The sequence below is a fragment of the Dysidea avara genome, chromosome 9 (genome assembly GCF_963678975.1).
Source record: "Dysidea avara chromosome 9, odDysAvar1.4, whole genome shotgun sequence".
NCBI lineage: Eukaryota > Metazoa > Porifera > Demospongiae > Dictyoceratida > Dysideidae > Dysidea > Dysidea avara.
Window position 1 is genome coordinate 4,389,768 of NC_089280.1, and position 23,950 is coordinate 4,413,717.

Consider the following 23,950-nt stretch of genomic DNA (forward strand, 5'->3'; position numbering starts at 1 on the left):
CCGCCTTTTTTGTTCTAGCTATATAGTGACTATTAAAAAGGCGGCCAGATTACCAGCCAATAATAGAATTAAAAGAAATTACTTAAGGATGAAGCAAGAGTAAATATAGAACACAGCTGAACGATAAAGATTCAATGTTAAAATTTTGAATTAGTTGTATATGAACATTCATTCTTGGCCGCTTCAGATATCAGCTGTTTCAGTTAGTTTTAATTTCATGTATAATTGTATATGCACCTGCTTTACAGCCAAGGTGATTTTGCATGCATGGATTAAAACTTTAGTAATTGTAGTTAGTTGTATTCTTGGCCACTCCAGATATCAGCTCTTTTTTAAGTTACCAGTTATTTTCTCTTCAGTTGAGCTGCTTTTACATTGGGTTCCAGGTACTTGATTGTAGTTTCTTGGGTGCGCTTTTTTTTACAGCAAAGGTGTTTTTGAGGTGGTTAGTTATGCATTTAGCAAATAGGTGGTAGAGAGGATAGTGTAAGGCTGTTGCACGTATTTTCCATACCTTAGGACTAATATGATCATTTACTTGGGCCTTGTTTGGGTCAAGGGCAATGAGAACGTTATACACATCATGTGGTGAAATAGTGATGTTATCCAAAATGTTGCTGTTGGGTGAGGAGTCCAATGCAGTGTCTTGTTTCACAACTTTTGGTTATTCCCTTGTTTCACTACCTATTCTTTGCAACTTAAAATTTTTAACTTTTCCTTCTACTTGTACATATACAGCTGCTGTAGCATATATGATGTAATCAATAGGTATAAGCTAAATTGTAGTCCAGATTGATTGCAGAAAAAGCCATATTGCACAATTATAACATGGCTGTTTTCTTTCCCAGTAGGCAGTTGCCACAAGAGATGTCATCAAGGTGGGATACCTCATGCTTAATGGGTGATATCTTCTAACCACTGTAAATCTATAAATTTTCACACACACTATAATAATTTTCATAGAACACTTGACCTGCCCATACAATGGGATAGTACAATATTATACGTGCATGACACTTCTACCTGGTGTACAAGTTGTACTTCCAATCCATGCCATAAGATCCCTGTGACAATCATGACAGGATACACAAGTGTAATAACCCCCAATTCCATTGTAGCCATAGCGACATACTGTTGTACAATCTGAATTGTAATTTAGGGTGCATGATGGTTCAAATTGTTGAGTTTCATTATAAGGTGGTAAGCTTGAGCATTTATTAATAATACATGCAGGGTTTCCCCCACTCCATTCACCATCATCCATACAAACTCTCGCAGAAGTTGTACCCACTAAAGAATAGCCATCATTGCAGCTAAAACTACACTTGTTATATTCAGGGTGATTGCAAGAACTCCTTCCATTTGCTAGGGTGTAATCACAATGGACTATAGCAAAAAACATTGTTGACATGATTAATCAATTAATCAAGTACATATCTAAACAAACCTTTCTCACACACTAGAGGTGAGTGATTGATTGGTTGCCATCCAACTGTTCCCAAAGAATCAATATCAGTACACTTGTAAGTAACTGCATTTCCAGTATATGAAAAAATGCAAGATACATTGCACTTTGACTGATACTCTAAACTACATCCATCCAAAACTTTATTGTATTCTCGTCTATAGTCTGTGTATGTGTTGGTTAGAATTATTGTTACATGATTAGGACAGACAGCATTTCTACATATTGGATTTCCTTCACTCCATTCCGCATTTCTTTGACATCTTCCACTGGTAATATTATGCAATAAAATATAGCCAGTATTGCATAAGAATGAGCAGGTGTCTCCTATTATTCCTCCATTTACTAATCCACTTCTACAGTTGATTCTTCCATTGTGTGGAGCAGAGCAACCTAAGGATAGATCATACCAATTATACCATGAATAAATTTTTAGTCAATGATATGACATAATTTCAAAAAGGGGTGTTATAAGTTATATTTGCATGAGTGATATTTATTAGCATTTACATTTAGTTTTATCAGCATTCTCAACTATAAATATGCGCTTGAAATTCAACCATGGCTACGAGGTGTATTGCAATAATAATATACGTACACCCCGAGTCCAAGGACATAGGAAATTTACTGGTGATAAGCCCCAAGGCAAACACTGAAGTGAGCCATGGTTCATATAATACATACCATACCTAGTAATTAACATGCACCATAGAGCACAAAAACACACCATACACATGCAAAGCAACAGAACAAACTAATTCAGGCATATTTCTCCATAGTTTGGCATGATAGAAATAGTCATGTACTTGGCTCACAGCACAAAGTTGATCATGGCATTTAGTAAACATATTTCTGTATATTGGTAGGACTTGTCCACTCATTTCAACAAATGTGGCGACAATGTTATTGATGCTAACCACAAACAACCACCATTGAAGTCTTCAGGTTTTGCCTATAAAATGAATCCAGTAATCGTACCCATACTGGTTGGGGTGACTGGGGTGATTGCTCACTTGGCACAGGAGAGCTCTTAGCCTGAACTGGTTTAGGTGATTAATTGTACCAGCACCTGCGACAGGCTATGGGCCTGCAAATGGACATGATATACATGTACAGTGGTTATACTTACCTGGGAACAGGTGAGTATACATATGTATACTCGCCGTGAGTATACGCATATATATATATACTCGCCTGTGGTTTGTAGTACATGACTTTGATGCATGTCATGCCTATAAGAAGGCTAATAGCCTGCAGTGGGTGCTAGTATGATTGATCACAAAGCCAATTCAGGCTGATATATATAGCCTTACTGTGCCGGGCAATCAATCACTCAAGCTAATAATAGTAAAACCACTGGATTCATTTCATAGGCATACCACACAGCTTCAGTGATGGATGCCAGCAGGTATTGTTGCTCCTATATGTGTTGATATGAATGGAAAATTCCTGGAATATACAGGGATTACTAAGTCCCACAATTGAATGTCCCTACCATTTTGAGAAGGCAAACTCGTGAGAGGAAGGCTACCAGCATGTTTACCGTGCAAAATTATGGCGGAAGTTGCTTTATTTTTATTTGTGTATGTATGGGTTGTTAGTAAGTTTTATTTTTATTTATTTATTAAGGCTTTACAGCACAAGTGCTGAAGGTCTGTAGGACACCTGGTCCTACAGCCTGTGTAAAGTTGTTGCAGAAAGTGTGTTTGAAAAGGTGGAGTGTAGTGCAGGTTAATTTAGGCACATGGTATTATTTGAACCATGGCTCACTTCAGTGTATTGCACTTATCGCATTGGGGTTTATCAACAGTAAATTTCCTCTGACTTTGGAGTAGGAATGATATAAGTGTAATACACCTTGTAGCCATGGCTTATATCATCTTACATATTATTATACAGTATGGCAGTGCTGTACTTTAGGGATTACAGAAGTTTGCAACTCCTCACAATCATATATTGACCAGAAACCAGCCTCACAATAATTATTATGTGACCAAAACTGATCCAAATTACACATCACAGTAACACCACCAGTGGATAGCTACACCACTACCAGTTTGACTCTCAGCATTACTCAAACTACTCGAGGCTGGTTTTAACAGATGTATGTTCTGAATGATGTGGCAAGCTTGAATGGCAGTTTCTGGCCTTGTGAAGAACCTGGCTTCACGAGAATCAGTGGTGTATAAGTGGATGGATTCATACAGTTAGACAAAAAACTTTGTACAGTTTTTGCTGCATATCAGGCACTAAGTTAATAAATGGATGCATTTCTTGTGTAAATTTCATACATGTGTTCACATCCCTCAGCAAATTATAATGGCTTACAATCTATAAATGTTTATCTCTTAAAACTTCTAATGTGCAATTTGAATTGGTTTTTAAAATCCAGTTACATATGTTTGTGATGCCTTGGCAGTATTGGTTATAGCCAAGCCCAAAAAGCCTTCAGTACAACCCAAAATACTTCCAATAAATTGCTATGAAGCTAAAAAAATACAAATAAGGCTACAGGCTTCATTTTTTCAAAATGTTAGAGCCAGACAGGTGCCTATTGGCATATTGCTGTAATACATTGCACACATTATGGACTTAAATTGTCCTCCTCCGTGTACCATTTATCTTCATTGACAGTGCAAGGTGTCATTTTACAGTGACTAGCACATGATGAATTCCTTACATTTGTAATAGCGATGATCTGTATTTTCCATAGTGACTGTAGAGTCATTTCTTGTAATGTTTTTCATTTGAAACACAGTGTGACACGCTGAGCATAGCTGATAATGAAGGGTAATGGCTACTTTTCTTTATTAGTAATTTGGGAAATCATGACTCATGGTAGTGAGTCATGCAGCCAAGGAAAGTAGAGGACATGACTACCGTAAGTTATTTACACAAACAACTAACTCTAATAGAACGCACAACTAAAACCTTTAAGACTATTCTTTGTAAAATTTTAAACATTCTTTTGTACAAAAAACCTTGCGATACAACAAAACCTTTGATACATTGTTATATAAGCATATTACTAAGTAACTAATCCCTGCTATATTTTAGTAACACTGCATGAAACTTTGCTGAAAATGTTGTACTCTTTTCCTTCTCCTCCTCCTTCGCATGTTCGTTATCATGAGCCGCCCATTTTTTGATGCTAATATCTTAGACTGTATTAGTTACAAAGCCTTGAATTCATTATCACAAGTTCTTTGACTAGTTAAGTTTCTTCAGTACAAATCTGCTAGAGCTGCCATAAATGATTTTCTCAAAGTTTGATTCATTCACTCTTGCTCTTCAATGGGACTATCTTTGATATACAATTCAACATATGGAGTAGTTTTGCTCAATTATGACCTGCCATTTTTCTGGGAAGTGATGAGTTAATTTCCATAGTGTGCTCATCAGATAATAACATCACCTATGCTAATTATTGATTTATTTTGTGGTCTTTTAGAACCATATTTTAAATTGAAGACACCTCTAACTACAGTAATGTTTATATACAGTTGGTGAACTCGGTGAATTTGGCCATTTATTTGCAGTCAACGTTAGTGTGGTGAACTCGGTGAACATACTATCGCAAGCTATTCTCGTGAGCGTTTGTTATTCAGTTATTATGTAATAATGGGTCTGAAGTAGCTAATGCAGCATGTTACCATATAAGGGAAATGGTCTTTACCCAGTCTGTTCACTGATGGCTTAAATGGTGCCCAGAAGCCATACCCAATTCAGGTAGCAACGCTGACAAGTACGTACCTGCCTACTTGTATACACCAAACTACATTCTTTGGTTTTGCCACTTCATGCCTCAAGCTATGATGCAATACACACAATAACTGTTGAAGCTGCTGTGATAATTAAGGTGGTTTGTGTGAAACTATTAAATTATGCATTAGCTATTTTTTGTACAGGGCCGGAGGAGGGAAAATTGAGTTGGTCAGGCCATTGACTATAATGTTGAAATTGCTACTATATACATGCCAATGAGAGAGGAGCTGTTGCACAGTGTACAAAGCACACTCTGCGAAGTGTGAAGCATGAGGGGGTCTGGGGGCATGCCCCCACAGGAAATTGTTGAAAATTAGACACTCAGATATGCAATTTTAGTGACATTTCACTGCTAGCTAGCTATATAAGTATGCTCAAGCCTATCTGTTGTTCTTCAGACTTTCTATACTATGTATAATTGTAGACCTGACATACAGGGGATACAGCATGAAACTTGCTGTATGGTTCATTTAGTTATAGCTGGCAATTAGAAGTTCAAGGGGGGTCTGGGGGTACAACCCCCAGGAGCTGCAGAATTTTTGCAATTTAAAGGCTTGAAAATGCCTTAAAATTTAAAATTGCATGATGCTAAATTTTAAAGTAAAACTAGCTAGCAAATTGCAACTTTCCCCCCAAATTTCCATGCAGCATGGCCCCCTTTAGCTAGGATATAATTACTACACAGTGAATTCACATAGCTACAATAAAAAGCTACACAGCTACAAAATACAGTATACTGTACTACTATACTGGTTTGTATGAAGTGAACGGATCATCACGTAAATATACTGGTGGACAGTCACGAGATCAATCAGTTTTCGAAAATGGAGCGATGGTGGGTGAGACTGAGTTTGCTCAGTATCTCGACAGGACGAGTGGGTAGTTGAAGAGGAATGATTTCTACTCAACATCTCATCCAGATGGCCACCATGTAATGTATGGGTGTACCGCAGCTTCTTGCCGCGGAATGAGTCATCTGGTTTGTCACTGCCAGCCCTTCGCCCAGTAAAAGAAGCCAAGAGAGACAAGCCAAGGAATGCTAATGATTATTTTATGAAGATTGAATTGTGATATAAGTGTGAATCAAAGAAGGCACCTGCCTTACACGTGATAAATGCCAACTGTCGGCACACGTGATACTGTACGTAGAACCCACAATCATTTCTGTACGAAACGATACGAATGCTATGCTGTACTGTAGGTAATTGGAGGTACTATACGTGTAGTTCTGTGCTTTAGTTAGCTGAGAAACTAGGTCACTACTCGTGTCATGCATTTTCAATAACATCTGTAAAATGTACGTAGCTACATGTAGATGTGATGGTCCAAAGATTGCGTGAGAGTAATGTAGTTCGAGCTGGTCAGCTAGTTGGTTCAACTCCAGATTATTGGTCCGGCTCAGGCCTGACCAACCAGACCGTCTCCTCCGGCCTTGTTGTATTACTCAGTCACAAAAATGTGTGAAATCCTAAAACAAAAACAGCCTTGGTGCTGTAAATAAAGGGCACTGTCAAGTAGAGTAGGATCAATCAAACAAGCTTATTCAACATGACCGGTAAGAACAAGGACTGATATCAAGTTGTGGTCAAGTGAATGCAGTATTACCCATTCTCTTAGTATCTAGCTATAGCTATATAATAAAACTAGAGCAAATACACATGGCACTGTTGTTAAATTGTCATTAGGCAACTTTTTTTTCCTTACCAGTTGCTTTACAGATTGATCATGGTAATATTCCAGTCTACTTGGCCGCCAACTGATATCAATCTTTGTCCTTGCCAGTCATGTTGAATAAGCTTGTTTGATTGATCCTACTTTGCTTGACAGCACCTTTTTTACAGCCCAAGACTGTTTTTGTTTTAGGATGTATATTTACAGACCCAAGCATCTGAATATCAATAAGGTTGTCATAATTTACAATGGCTTGCTATCTTTATATATCTGCCGTCAAAGAAACTGCTAGTGACTGATGAGCGTTCAAGGTATATGATGACTACTTGGACACTCTAGTGTAAACATAAAGACTGTATGTTTGGAATCCTGGTGTAAAACAGGCTTTTATTGGGTGTCATCCTGCTGTAAAACAGGTTTTTGTTGGGTGTCATCATGGTCAAGTTTCTTTTATCCAGCAAGCTGCTTCTGATACCCTCTCCACACCAGTAAATCTGCAGCAATGGCATATTCAGTGTGATGTGAAGTGCTCTATACATGTCCCAACACAGCTCATGTTTTGGAGTTGCCCTGTTGCTCTATGTCAAAGCCATTTGTGTTTTTTGTGTTATGATCTTTTGGCTGAGTTGCAAACCATTCATTTTTACCAGGAATGTATGTCTCCTCAGGCAATCATCCCTCCATCATTTATCATAATGCCTTACCATCCTGACATTGTGATTTACCATGAATCTACTAATGCAGTTGTTCCATTAGAGTTGACGTTTCCTTTAGACTCCTTCCAACATTTGGAATTTGTGAGAGATTGAAAGTAGATCAAGGAAGATTACTTACACATTTTATCTGAACTGGACAGAGTAAGAGTCCCTGTTACTATGATACCCTTGAGGGATTATCTACTGTCCTCACTGGATAGTATTCTAGAACATAATAAGATTCCTTGTTTCCCATCACCTTGAGAGCAATCAAGTAATGAGGGCGGGTGGTTATTATTACTAATACATTATTCTTCAAAAGACAATACACTGTCCACCAGCTAATTATTTTCAAACAACAGGATTGATGTTTCAAAGAGACTGTAAGCTTTTCTATATGTGCAACAAACAACAAAGCACTTTCCAAGAAGTGTAGTAACAAAGTAACTCTTATTAGAGGAGTCTGAACCTATAAAATACCTCCCTTTAAACAAGTGATGGTTATGATTGCTGAGGGTTACATTAAAGTTGCTGACTTCTCTATTAGAGTATCTCGATATTAAACACAGAAATAATTTGTATTTCTAATCCTTAATAATTACCATTGCGGTAGGCAAAGTGGCATGCAGGTGGGTGACAGGAAGCAAGGAATTAATAAATGTTGGTCTTATATTCCACATTTTCAAGGTCTCAATGTAGATACTTGATGAAGCTGCTGGAGTATCTAATAGCAGGCTTGGAGCGAGTGCTCAAGAACAGATGAATCCCCTATGTCATGAAGTGGCAGAGATCAATTCATCACCACCACAGAACCATCCAACATACTAGAAGATGATGGCCATCCTTCCAGATCCAGCTTGCCCCTGTTACAATCACCTATTTCACATATGGATCCCAGCATGCTATGTGCTTGGAATTGACTGGGCAGAGGAGTGGACATTCTGTAGCCCTTCAAAGAGGGAAAAATCTAAGGAAGCATGAAGCAAAGCCACCCACATGCATCATGAAGTGGAGCACTGAAGCGAAGCTGCATATCAATGACAAACAATTGCAAGGACTGGATTAACCTCTACAACACTTATGTGCTACCAAAGGTGGCAAATAACAAAGGTTCTATCACTGGACAAGGTGATGGCTTCTCATTGCTCAAAGAGGACCAAATCAATTGATCAGATCCTCTAAGTACTCACTTTTAATGCCCTTGCCCCACTCATGACTATTCTGGCGGTTTTCAGTTTAGAAGTTGAGGAGGTACTATTTGATCAAGAAGCAAAAGTAGTTGAGATAGCTATAACTCTCCTGCCTTCTGTCACATTTCCACACTCCGCAGATGGAAGGTGCTCGAAGAGTACATTTAAGACCTGGTGACCTGACCACAAAGCAGATTTTCTTAAGACTGCCCCTCAGCTGTTAGAACCAGACTTTCAAAAGGATGCAGCCAGCTACCTGGAACAAGTATCGGCCCTGAAAAAGGTAAAGTATTCATCCTCAACAAATTCAGTTTTTCAGAGAGGCAGGATCATCAGGAGGACAGCCCCTGTTCTGCCAGTGCAGAAGAAGTCATTCAATATGGGGAATGACTGTTAACTTCAGCTTACAAATGTTTCAAAAACAATGCTTAATTAAACATATTGTCAAAGTGTTCAACGAAAGACAAAGCCCCCTTTAAAGGTGGCAAGAACACTGGCTTCTTTTGTAAATTCCTGGAAGACGTTAATGACAAAGACACTTGCATATGTACAAAACACCAGAGACCTTTTTCAACTTTATAGGCAACAACAAGGGATATTCTCACAGGAGCAAGCATCTCTGCTGCAAGAGGAAGTGGACTCTACTGTAAGGAATAATAAAGTTCACTAGTTTATAAATTTAAAAATGAAGTAGGGTTTCAAGCTATAAAAAGTAGTGAAACAAGAGATGAACAATGGTAGCTATTACAGCATAGCTCAGTGTTAAATCCCTACTTTGGCATGGTATAACAATTATTTTGTGTTCAATGCCAAAGTAGGGATTTCCCACTGAGCTATGCTGTAATAGTTACCATTGTTCATCTTTTGTTTCACTACTTTTTATAGCTTGAAACCCTACTTCATTTTTAAATTTATAATTTTTAATACACTAGTTCGTCACGTTAGTTTTTTTGTTAAAGCATACAGCTAGCTATAAACATGTGACTTTTATTAGGGTGACTGCTGTATTAGAGTATCTCTAGTCAGCCTGCGAAGATGTACTTGCCCCAAAAAGAGGTGTGGTCATCGTGGTTTCGATCGATTATTAGACTAGAGTATCTCGAATCAGCCTACCAATTTGAGGGTGTGTGGTCACAAATACAGCAAGCATAAAAGGGGCGTGGTCATCGTGGTCTCAATTGATAATACGTAGAATAAAGAATGGGCGTGACCTTGTTATCTATCGTGGAGTACTGGTGCCTCCGTACAGTCGGAGGCCGTACACTATAGCGTAGTCTAAGCGCCTTAAATAATTTCGTGGCGTCTATTATGCTGCTTAAAGAAAGTGTTGATATGGAAAATTAACGCCTAGGTATGGTTTTGTTGGATGAAGAAGAAGACAAGCAGCCTGATTGAAGATAAAAGAAAAGACAAGGACCACAAGGCACACACTCGTTGGAACCCCAAAAGGTACATCCCACCGGTGAGTTTGTTGTTGTGGCGTAAAATGGTGACCGTGCGCTGCTTCGTTTGGGCTCTAGGCTTGCGACTGTGGTCAGTGAGTGAGTGAGTGAGACGAAATTTCGATTTTTGTCAATTTTTTCAAAATTCTATCATTCTATATCCGGCTGCCAGTAAGTGTTTTCTTGTTTTTAACGCTACATTTGATGTTAGATGGACTAATATTATTCCGTAAAGGTGATTTTCGTCGAGTAAGAAGTTTCTAAGCTGGTTTTTTAAGGGCGGTATTTTTGGCGGCGCGCGTCACTTTTGATGCAAACCCTACTTAAACAGTACTACCGTACTGTTTGATAATATAGGGATGATATTATAGAAATAAAAAAACAGTGAAACAGGGCAGGGTGCTTGCACTTGTAGCCATTGTAAAGAAGTGTTACTAACTGAACAGTTCAAGGCCGGATCTAGCAGTACGGCTGGTATGGTTTTGGCCATACCAGTTTTGGACAGCTATCTTTTTAAAAAAAAGTGCATTTGCTATTAATAAAGCATGCATGTGTGATTAACGGAATGTGCACATGCGATCTATGGTGAACCTTTTGTCAGTTCAGAATTATTCCTCAGTGGATCCGTGTTTTGATTTGCCAGATATTCCCTTGAAACCACACCAACCAACTAATTTTCCTTTTCCGAAGCGACGTTTTGGCCAAACCAAGATAGTATATCGATCCTTCCAGCCATTGTGGTTTCAACAATTCCTCCATTACGATGAATCCAGCAACAGTGTGTACTACCACATCTGTTTCACAGGATTTAAGGAAATGAAAATAAAAAGTCTTCATGCTGATTCTGCATTTGCAAGTTAATATATATTAACGCTTTATAGTCTGTGCTGTGCACATGATGTTAGATATTATTAGTGTTGTGATGAGTATTAAATAAAAGTTACCTCTATATAATAGGTTTCGAAGGGATTTTCAAATTGGAAAGATGCAACTGTTGTTTTGAAGAAGCATGCAAACAGTGCTAGCCATTGTGAGGCTGTAGAAGTTGTAATTACTCTCCCAGCTACTACTGGAGATGTTGGTGAACTGATTTCCACAAGCTACCAAAGGAAAAGCAGCAGAATAGTATTTGTATTTGTATTTGTATTTTAAGGATAAAGGCTTATGCCTGTACATCCATAAACAAAATTAATAATTATTATGTACTTAGCTATTCTAATTACTATACAAAATCAAATAAGCAATTACTATAGTGTCTGTCCAGCAGTGTTTTAAAATCATTGACAGAGGGAGAATCAACAATAGATTGGGGTAATGAATTCCAGTCATTGATTACTCTGTTACTATAAAAATTAGATCTTGTATACGAATTAGTGTGATGTTTGAATAATTTCCTTGTGTGACCTCTTGTTACAGTAGAAGTGGATGGGGTAAATAAATGATTTTCTATATCATAACTGCCTTTGAGAATTTGGTACAAATATATCAAATCACCCCTTCGTCTACGGTGTTGTAAAGATGGTATGTTTAGATGTCTTAATCTGTCGTAGTATGATAAATGGTTGATAGATGGAATCATTCTGGTTGCTTTACGCTGCATTCTTTCAAGTTTTTGATTGTCAAGTGTGTAAGAAGGTCCCCATATGACATTGTTATATTCAACAATTGGGCGGACAAGTGTTTTATATAGTTTTACCATGACATCAGAGTCCTTACACTCAAATGATTTACAGATGAGACCTAGAACCCGGTAGGCCTTTTTAACTACCATATCTGTGTGAATGTGAAATTTTAATTTTGAGTCAATTTGTATGCCAAGATCTCGAATGTTGTCCAATAGCTCCAGCTGGATTCCTGCTATAGTATAATTGCCGGTGTATGGAGCATTGCCAATATGTAAGACCTTGCATTTTAAAATATTAAAAGATAATAGCCAACGTTTTGACCAGTCAAGCAAGATATTTATGTCATTTTCAGTACAAGGTACTATTCTAATGAAATTGTTGTGCTCAATTTGCTTCTTAGCCAGACAAGGCTTGGCCTTACTGGGTGATGGATCCGAAGAGGATGGACAGCTATTACAGCTCATATCTAGTCATGATCCGTTGATAGCTGGATGGTTGCAGAAGAAAAGATACAGATACAGTTCACACAAAATTCAGGATGACTTTTTAGATTTAATGGGAAAGGTTGTTTTTTTTAAGCAACATTTCATCCCGTTTGCAACAATCCAAATTTGCTACATTGGTGATAGATGAAACAATTGATGTGTTAAATGCTTCTCAGGCAGTTGTTGTGTTATGATTGACAGATATCTTTGATGTTTATGAAGATTTAATAGGTCTTTATAAAGTACCATCAACTGATGCAGCTACTCTTGTTGCTACAGCCAAGGATGCATTGAAAGATGTTGGTCTACCAATCAGTAAACTCCATGGCCAATGTTATGATGGGGCTGCAGCTATGAGAGGAATGAGATGTGGTGTAGCCAAGCGAATTCTTGACGAAGAACCTAGGGCAGTGTATACTCATTGCTACGGCCATTCTATCAATCTTGCAATGAATGATTCAATAAAGGCCTGTAATCCTGTCAAGAACTCCCTGGAAGTAACTCACGAAATTACAAAATTACAAAATTAATCAAGTACTCCCCACACTGTGAAGGTATTTTTCAGGGATTTAAGGATACCCATGACCTCTCTGTAGGCCATCATACACCTGGGGTAAGAGTATATTATGTCCAACAAGGTGGATAGTATGTGCCAATGCTCTGGCAAGTGTTATTTCAAATTATGAAGTTTTACTGAGCACATGGGATGAGGCTGTAGAAGTGGTTTCAGACACAGAATGTAAAGCAAGGATTAATGGAGTAGCATCCCAAATGAAAAGATTTGAGTTTGCATTTGGTGCCATTCTTGGTGAAATGGTCTTGCGTCATTCTGACAACCTCAGTCAGTGTCTTCAGAAGAAAACAATATCTGCTGCTGAAGGTCAACATTTAGCCAAAATGGTTACTGACACATTGCGAAGTATTAGGACTGAAGAGTCTTATGACTTATTCAGGCAAAAGGTTGTTCAGTTCTGTGAAGACAACAATGTGCAAGAAGCACAATTACCATGACCTAGAAAAATGCCAGCACGTTTTGATGATGGCTTGTCTAGGGGACACACTGCTCCTTCAGCTAAGGAACATTATCGACAAATGTACTATGAGGCTCGATACAGCAATTGGCTGTTTGTTGAACAGATTTGATGAGGAGGGATACAGGGTTTATCGCAACCTTGAGAGTTATTCAAGTCTGCAGGAAAACTTTGAGCAGCAGTTCTTGTTTGTATGCAAATTTTACAAGGATGATATTATTCCAGATGACTTGCGTTCACAACTTGTCATATTTGGTCACAGTTTTCAAAGTATCCCTGACAAGGAGAAACCTGCAACACCTACAACTTTTGACATCAAAGAATACTGTGCAACACTATCTACTGCTCAAATAGATCTTTTGATGCAAGTTGGTTTACTTCTCAAGCTGATTTTAGTAATGCCAACCACAAATACAACATCTAAACGTTTTTTCAGTGCTTTACATCAAGTTAAAACATATTTGAGAAGCACAATGACACTGAATAACCTTTTGCTACTTCATGTCCACAAGGAGTATACAGATTCACTAGATTTAAAGAGTGTTGTTAATAGTTTATTGGTGATTGTCCTGTAAGGTGTACCATATTTTCTACAATGTAGCCAACATTGTGTACAAATATGATCTTGTGTTGGACTATTTTTTCACATTATTCTCACAATAATCACTAGTAATTTTAAACATAATATTTGATGCTGAAAGTGCTTCAGATACCATTTAAATTTTTCAAAACATTTCTGGGGGGGGACATGCCCCCAGACCCCCCTAGGTTTAGCTGAGTAGACTCTTATAGTCTACTCAGATGGCTTGACCACCATTCAAATGCTAGATCCGGCCCTGCAGTTGTTAAGATGCAAGACAGTTACTTTTACATTTATGTAGCTATCTGATGTAATGTGATATTGTGTACGCATGTGTTCTTTAATTAGAATAGGACTTGTGCCTGACTGTTAGCATGCCAACAGTGGAGGCCCTATCAAGATCCAAACTTACAGGACAATCTTGCTGTGAGCTTCAGTGGGACAATGAGAAAAATAAGACTAAGGATTATATTTTTTCACTTGGTAAGCTAGATCTCAGGAAAGGTCAAGTGGATTCCTATCAAACATGTGCTACTCAAGGTGTGACTCTTCTGGATTTCACACAGCAAGTTTGAGCAAAGTTAGCTGTGAGTAACTGTGAGTTTGTCAGCACCATTTTAAAAAGTACGAGTAATGAAAGTGAATCAGTAGCAGGCGTAGTAGATGACACACATGGGGAGGGGTTAGAAAGATACCCATGTGCACGTAGCTCTAAATTTGGCGTGGCCAGCTGTGCAGTCTAGGCAAAGTGCTAAGTCTGCCTATGTTGGCTTCAGTTGGTGATCTGTGGCTCATAATTGAAGAAAAGATCACAGAGTTTTGCCATGATCCTTGCAACATACAGGTTGCATTGTCCAGAGATAAGGACAAGAGAAGCTTCATGCTGTCAGATCATGAGGGTTTATTACTCACTGTTAATCCATAGAGTGATGAGCTGGAGGAACAGGGCAACAGCAGGGAAAGCACATGTGACTATGAGTCCTTGCATTCATTTGAGCTCACAGATAAACCCAATGAGCAGAAAGCAATATGCAATGAGTGAGATGAGCTGCAAGCTACAGTAGATACACGAACTCAGGAGAAGGCTATTTTACAAGAACAGTTGCAAGCACTGCAACAGGCACTGGAATCCAGTTAGACAAGAGTTAACTAATTAATTAAGAGATTTGGAAGATGAGCTGTGAGCAAGTAAAAGAATTTGATGAAACAAAAGCTGTCAAGGGTAGAGAAACTGCAGAACTGAAGCTAAGGCTGGCAGGGTAGACAACATAGAGAGAGGTCATTCACCCATACCCAGCCTTGATAGTACTACCCACAAATACTCAACAGTCGAAAAAGGGTAAAGCACCTCTAGTGAAAATAATTATTTTAGGAGAGAACTCGGATATTCATATAGACGACTGGCTCCCTAGTTTGCAGTGTCCAGCAGACTGGAATAACTGGACAGGGGAAGAACTGTTGATGCAATTTGTTGAACATTTGGAAGAGTGAGCCCTGACAGAGTGGAATCTTTTGATAGGTGAGGAGACCCATACTGTAAAAGGAGCAGTCAATACTTGCATTACTAGTTCTGCTTGCACTTGTCTATCATATCTATACTTACTGTTTGTAAAGGTCTTCTCATTGTCTTGGCTCTTTTTAACTTCTGTAAGTCTCTTCTCCACATTCCATTAATTGGATAAGGCTGCCCAGGTCCAGTCATAGATTTCTTCTCCTTTCTCCACCTTTTTAAGCATACTTTATTTAATAACTGTAAACAGGCTGTAGGACAGGTGTCCTACAGACCTTTATCACTTGTGCTGTAAAGCTATAAAATAAACATGCCATACAAAGCTCTTTGTATGATAGGGCACCTAGTACACTGAGTTACAACCCTCTTCATATAGTATCACATCCTTTGTCTCCTTACTCATTTCCTCAGTTCCATAGACAATTGAATAAGCCTTAATTCTCAAGTCAACATATAAAATCTGATACAGATTCTCCTTCCCTCTGCATTGTTCGCCTAAAATCTTGGCCTGCCATGACCTTGGACATTCTCTAGTAAAGACGTAAGAAGATGTTATATTTGTAATAAGTTAGGGCATGTAGCCAAGTCCTGCAAGACACCTAGCAAGGAGAAGGAGGTGATGAGAAGGCCAAGTTTTCAAACTCAAAATATATTAGTAAAGCAAATGACACCAATAAGTAAGTGAGTACAAAACATTTAAGTGTTACACAGCTAGAGCCTTCTAGTAGTAGATATAGCAATAGTGTAGATCCTGTGTCTGTTGACATGGTTAGAGTCAACAGAAGACCAAAACATGTTAATATTGAGATTCATGGTGTACCTACATCAGGTGTGATAGACACCAGAGCTGGTATAACAATGATAGGTGGTGAGCTGTTGCTAGATTGTAGAAGAGAGATTTTAAGCAGGCAAATGGTACCACATGGATGTGTGACAGAAAGCAGTTTGAACTATACATGGAAGAGTGGATTTGGAAGTTACTTTTGATAGTAAGATGTTAGTCACCACCATGTAATTAAGATGGATGTTCACGATTAGCTGTTGCTGTCAAAAGGGTCTGCAGCCAGCTAGGTATTCTGGAGTATCACAAGAATGTGTAGCCAGGTCATGAACTGATGTCAGATTCATCAACTGTCCAACTGGTAAGGACATTTTGTGTTTGCCTGCTAATAAGACTATGCTGTAGTTCTTGTACATGTGGAGTTGCACAATGACATCAACTCAGTCCCACTATTACTGGAAGGGAATGGAGCCCCCAGATTTTCCAGGCTTTGTTAAATATGAGTTCTTAATGGACCATATTAATGTATTTGCCTTAGATGAGACAGATAGAGGGGAGACAGACTTAATATAATACAATTAGAGATTGATACAGGAGAGGCACCACCTATCAAGCAGTCATTTAGGAGGATACCATATACTGCAATGAGGAAGTTGCTAACAGTTACACAAAATGAGAAAGTTAAATGTTGTGCAACTACCAAAATCCTCCTGGGCAAGCACAGTAGTATTAGCTAAAGAAGAAAGATTGATCACGTTGACCACACAAGCTCGAGCAATGATACCAAGCCTGATAAATTTCCCTTACCCATGCAAATTGATGACTTACTCGATGAACTTGGCAAGGCAAAGTACTCTTCAACATTAGACCTTCAATTGTGGTTGGAGCAGATTTCACAGCTGCAACTTGGCTCTCTTCCTCAGCCACACCATTCACAGGAGTACTACCAGTAGGATTGTATGACAGCACATCTGCCAAAACATTGTCCTTCCAGGATGATACACAATATATACCTCTTTGACTCCTCTACTAAACACTTTAGTCCATCAACAGATATACTAAACTGCAGAGTGGTCTGTATACACAGTTACACAGTGGTCATGCAGGTAATAATGGAAATGAGAAATAGTCCATACCACTACCAAGTCTATCCCATAGTTCTTCTCTGCCCCTGACAGAGCACAACTGGTTGCAATAGGGTGGAGCTTGCCATTTTCCTACCTCTGTGATAACAGTACCCATCCCTTGGTGGGATGCATCTGTCTCAAGCACAAAGTCTACATCAAAATTGGGATATGCCAACACAGGGGTGTAATTAACCACTTAAAAAGCAGTTTGACATTCCTTAGACCATTCAAACATACAACATTCTTGCATTTTAAATGATGAAGCAGCTCTGCCACTTTTGCAAACTGGTTGACAAATCGTCTGTAATACGATGTTGCATCTAAGAATCTTCTCAATTCCTGGATATTCTTGGGTAGAAAATAGTCTCTGACTGCCTCAACCAACTTACTGTTTGGCCTTAATCTTTCTGGGATAATCACATGCTCCAAGTACTCCCCTTCTCTTCTAGTAAGCTGACACTTGCCAGGTTGACTTTAAATCCAACTTCCCAAAGTCCGTGGATAATTTGATGAAGATGATCCAAATGTTCCTGTAAAGAGACTGAAAATACCAGATCATTATAAGCAGCAACGAAACTAGTCCACTTTCTGGGTTCAAACTTGCTGCATAAGTCCCTGAAACATGCATGGAGCATTCCTGAGCCAAATGGCATAACTCAAAATTCAAACAACTCAAGCAAAGTTGAAAATGCTGTATTCTCTTAAGAATTATTGTGAACACGGATTTGTCAAAATTCAGAAGCTTGGTGCACTCAAGATGAGCCCAGTAGTTGGTTGTTCTAAGTATGATCTGGCAGATGAGCAACATAAGGACCCCGAAGTGAAATTTATGTTAGATTACCTACAAGCTAATGTGCTCCCTGAAAATCAGCCCACAGTATAGTGGCCTAGGCACCATCATTTTATGTACTAGATGGAATACTGTATTTCATCAGTTGCTAACAGAATACAAAGAGAGTTGTAGTGTACAAGAAACCTGATTACGACTGAGGACCATAGTGGCCCATGTGCTGGACACTTTGCGGGTAATAAACTGTAGCTTCTGTAAAAACCAAAGTGTATCCTAATAAAATAGTGATGTACCCTCAGCTACAAGGAAAACTTGTCCTAGAAACATTGTTCTTCCAGTAAGTACAGAAGTTGGTCCAAGTGTGCTGACAATGAAGGGGAGGAATAATGTTAACTAACTGAATGGTTATTAAGATGTAAGACAGTTATTATTATTATGTTTATGTAGCTATCTGATGTAATTTAATATTGCACAACTAGTGCCTGAATGTTAGCATGCTGACACCATGTTAGTGCAAATAATATTATAATCCCTACTTCAACCTAGCCTTATGTCCAGATCCCACCAACTACATTAGCTGGGGTCTGGTGACTTATGCTATATTTTGGGCCCTCCACCATATTATTTATGTGTCATCTTCATCATTCTAAACTATCAAATCATGTTATCATCTGATTGGTCAGTAAAGAAAAAATATGTTATAAGACCCAAAACTTTCAGCATTGTCACCAGACCCTATAGCTACCTTACACAGTGGTACGGGTCCAGGTACAACACTAAGTTCAGTCATATACGTAGCTTTACTAGTTTGTCCATATGCATGACCACAGAGTTGGGATTAAATTTCCACCAATACCTTTATAAAGAACTGGTGTAGGTGACCTTGCTACTTTTTGTTTCTATGATTGCCACTTTTTTGTTTAATTATAATCCAATATTCTTTAATGACTATATATGAAGTGGTGTACTGCAGTATGACAATAATAACATTGTTACAACATACAATATGTACCTTTTGTGCAAATTGTATCAGGATTAGTAGCATTCCAACTTCCATTACTCAAGCATATGGCACTGCTGCTACCAGCCAAAAAATAACCAGAATCACATGAGAAAATACAACTGTCTTGTCGACTTGCATAGCCTACTCCAATTGTCCCAGAAGAGCACGATAGTATGCTACCATTTGATGGTGTTATTAAATTATCACATGGAATTTCTACACAAAGAAGAAGATTGCATTATCACATATATTAATTGTTGTTGTAGTTATTGGAATTACAATGTAGTCATGGAAACTTTTATTGCAGTAGCTATGACACCAATCATCAGTGCCAGTAAGTAGGCCTGAGTAAAATATGCTCACAATTTTGTCCAAAATGCTTCAGAAATTTCCCAAAATTTCTACCTATTATGCTCTCTCAGTGTTTCCATCATGCTTACATTATGCTCCCAGGTTAGCAGCATTTCTAACAATTTCTTGGGACGTTTCAATAAGTGAATGCTCTATTAGAGTATTTCACTACAAAGGTGACTGACTGTTCTATTTGAGAGTATCAATATAGGAACTATGTACAATGCAGATAAGCGCTATAATCAGTTCCCACTGACTGCTCTATTAGAGAGTATCAATCTATTTTTCATGGAATTAAACCCCATAGTTTGAAATATCTACCTAATATGCTAGCATTTTGCTGCCATAGCACTCCAGCCTATTATGCTTTTTATTATGCTGGCATATTTGACGCAGGCCTACCAGTAAGTACCATTAGAAGCATTGAAAGAATGCATTAGCTACTGACACTGACCAAGCAACTCAAGCAGTAAGTGCACTATAATTGTTATGTGGTCATTCCATACCAAATAAACAAAACAAAAATCCAGACCCCTTTTGATTTCATGAAATTTGCCACGAACATGGACCCTATCAATAAATTTTTTCACACCAAAATTTAGCTCATTTCATTGATCTCTCTTTAAGTTATGACCGCTCAAAGTTTCTGTTGAAAAATTCATTTCTTCAATAAAATGGCCATAAATTTGCTTGTGATTGATGTAGATACATCTGGTGTAGATTTTTGAAATCCTTATTAAGTTTTCTTTCAAATGGTTTACAACAATGCTCAAAGGAAAAGGTCAAATCACACAAAAATGTAATTTTTTCCTTTGATCTTAATTTTTAAAACTAAATTATTTAATTATATTCTTGGTTTACATGTTGCTCTACTACCCATCATTCACCACTGTGAGTTTAAAGTTGGGACCATTAGTAGATCATGAGTTATAAATGTTAATGTGTAGCCTTGTAATCACTGCTGTTTTTATGGTACAAATATGTGTATATCAAGACTGTCATGTGGACAAGGAAGCCAGTACACCATACTGTGAATATATCAAGACACACGGTAGTGTGTCGTGCAGCCAAGAAAGCTGGTGCCCCACACCGTGAGTATATTTCAGGAAGAAACTAAACATGATTTTCACGTATATGTATAGCTCTGTCCTCCCTTCTTGAATTGGAATCGTTTTTATACTGCAAACGCCCTCCAACTTCAGCACCCCACGTACCAAATTTGAGCAAGTTTGCCTAACGCAGCTGTGAAATATAAGCCTTCACAATCTGGCTTAATTTCTTCATTTTTTTGCTTGTTTAGGGGGCTCGGGGCCTTAGATTCTTCTTTTTGCACACTTTACAAAAACCATTATAAAATTCAAATGCATAGCTCGATTGTCTTCTTTGGTTCACTTTAAGAACATATTTTGGCACAATCGCATGCCAAGTTTAGTGCAAATCTGATTAATTAGTAGTAGAACTATGGACGATTATTTGTATTTAAAAAGGCTGACTTGTTGTGACGCCTACAGGGTAAACCACTTATGGGAATAACTTAATCAGTATGCGTATATAGATTAATCATCATAGCTCAAACCTTTTATGGTTTAAAAGAAATTGCATTGACAGTTATAGAGTTACAAGGCATAAACCAAACAGCTGTCAATGACAGGGTCAAAATAGTCTAATAGAACAGGGTAAAAAAGGTGCATGAAAAATGTCGAAAAATGTCGAAAAAGTCTGACCAACGTTCGAACCAGAGACCTCCACACTGAACACCCAAATCCTTAACAACCAAGCCATTGCTATCATGGCTGATCACCTCACTTAATTTCTACTTTATAAATGCTAAATTTATTCAATAGTGAAAAGTTTATAAGTTCGTTGTAGGTCTAGCTTGCTACCAATGGAAAATCTAGATTATGCTCTAGAACATTCTATGTATGTGTGTTCTATTAGAAATCCTGTGCTCTATTAAGAAAAGTAATTCTGTAATACTGTACCATTACAACTTCTCTAGTATTTCATTGAATCAAAGTCGATGATCATTTTGGTACAGACTGTGGTGGGGTAGTATACTACTATTAAGACCTACTTGCACTAATTATCATCATCATAATCATCATAATAAGTACTATGCTAACCATAAACACATAATATCAAAGGCTTATTGGATGTTAGGCTTCGTATTACAACATTCCTTTTCAACAAACATAACTACTATATCCAAGAAACATATATATGTATTAGATAAAGCACTGCCGCGAGTGCTATACGGGAAATATAGCATGAAAAGAGTGGGCGAGAGACAAATATAGCACGAGGCGAAGCCAAGTGCTATATTTCGTCTCGAGACCACTCTTTGAGTGCTATATTTCCCGTATAGCACGAGCGAAAGGCAGTGCTTTATCAGGTATAGAGAACTGTCAACTTGAGGTACACACACGACACACCAAACAATTGGAAACTCACAGAGGAGTGTTATCATCGGTAGAATAGGCATTGCGCCTGTGTTTAGCCTGCATTGCAATGTGCTGTGTTTTCATTAGTCGTTTTGTGAGTCTAGTCCGTCTTCTAAATACGTAAAGTTTCTGATTGTGGTATATTAATAAGCATATTTCCGTGATATTCCTAGGACTCGTCCGTTTATGTGAGAAAAACGTACTAAGAACGTTCACTGTTGCTGACCACAAGAAACCATCATCGAAATCTTCAAGTGTGTCTATAAATAAAATCCAGTGGTTTGGCTCTTACTGGTTGGGTTGACTGGTCAGCCAGCACAGTCAGGCTATCAGCCTACACTGGCTTGGTTGATTGGTTGTACTGACCAGAATGAGTGATTACTCACTCAAAGTAGGCTATCAGCCTACACAAATAGACCTGACAGTTCTATAACTACCTGATATAGAACTGTGGTCTATTAAAGTGTTCTATAACTGCTCAATATAGAACACTTGCTCCTTTATGGCAAATATAGAACACTTTTTTGCTTTGATCCTCCCACGCAAAGTTCTTCATATATATATATCGCTTGTTAGATCCCAATTAATGTTTTGCTCAACACTATGGAAACCATACCTATTAAAAAATATCAGACAACTAGAACAGCTTCAATGTTGTGCAACAAAGTACATAGCTACTGAATGACTATACCAGCAACTATAAATCTCGATTACTTGAGCTCAAAATGTTGCCTTTAATGTACGTTTTAGACATCTGTTGCATAAGGTTTTTATATCAAAAGCCTAAAAGTCCCTATCAATGTATTTAATATCACTGACTATGTTGAATCAACTTCAGGAAACACATGGGTAGGATTTAGCTATAAACTATATACAATACGTAAGAAATACTAATGTTTCCAGCAGCAACTTCTATTTCAGCAGACTCCTTCGTCTATGGAATGTTTTACCTGTAATAAATTATGATTTTAACCTACCTACTATCAAGTACAAACTTACAAACTTTCTTTGGAATCATTTTGAACAGAATTTTGATCCTGACAATGCATGCACTTTTCTTTTGTCTACCGCTGTAGTAACTGTAATAAGTCCCCCAAACATCCCAACTTTGATCACCCGTAACCCTTGCTTAATGAGTTTTATATAACTATAACTAATCTTAATAATTACTATATAACTACTTACTCCTGTCCACTGGCACTGGATGCCAGTGGACCTTCAGCATACACTACATTTTAACGACTACTAGTAATTATACTGTACATATCTTCTTGTATGTATGCTGTAAAGCAAATAATAAATAAATAAATAAAATGTTTGACAACAGGCTATAAATTGTATTTTAACATGAAAGGTGCAGAATTTGCTTTGCAAAAATTGAGCAACTGCATCTTATATAGTTTTACATGAAAATCGAGATACTCTAATAGAACAGTCACTGCAAAATCTTGACAAATACTATACCTAATTAACTTGGAAATTTACTTCATTATAAAACACTATTGCAAATAAATAATAGGCACTACATATGTATTACAACTTTGTAACAGCAATGAACAAGCAAGCACAAAATTATATCAAAACCTCTGATTCTGCATCACTTTTACAATCACATTATTGCACTTGTAATTAGATAATTATAACTCTTTTTTTCCTGATCATACCAACATGGCTGACTGCTCAGTACAAATAACAAGGCTGGAGGAGACAGTCCGGTTGGTCAGGCCTGAGCTGGACCAATAATCTGGAGTTAAACCAACTAGCTGACCAGCTCGAACTACATTACTCTCATGCAATCTTTGGACGATCACATCTACATGTAGCTATGTACATTTTACAGATGTTATTAAAAATGCATGGCACGAGCAGTTACCTAGTTTCTCAACCTAACTAAAGCACAGAACTACACGTATAGTACCTCCAATTACCTTACAGTACAGCATGGCATTCGTATCATTTTGTACAGAAATGATTGTGGGTTCTACGTACGTAAAGTAT

General features: G+C 37.9%; 1 protein-coding gene across 1 annotated transcript in view; it reads right to left on the reverse strand.

The window, feature by feature from the left end:
* Window positions 1–23,950, reverse strand: part of LOC136265610 (sushi, von Willebrand factor type A, EGF and pentraxin domain-containing protein 1-like) — an 82,230-nt gene that overhangs the window by 26,205 nt on the left and 32,075 nt on the right. The window contains exons 5-7 of the mRNA XM_066060495.1: window positions 19,170–19,376; window positions 1,448–1,858; window positions 1,024–1,386 (exon numbers count right to left, since the gene is read on the reverse strand). Coding sequence (XP_065916567.1) covers window positions 1,024–1,386; window positions 1,448–1,858; window positions 19,170–19,376 — 981 coding nt within the window. The remainder of the gene's footprint in view (window positions 1–1,023; window positions 1,387–1,447; window positions 1,859–19,169; window positions 19,377–23,950) is intronic.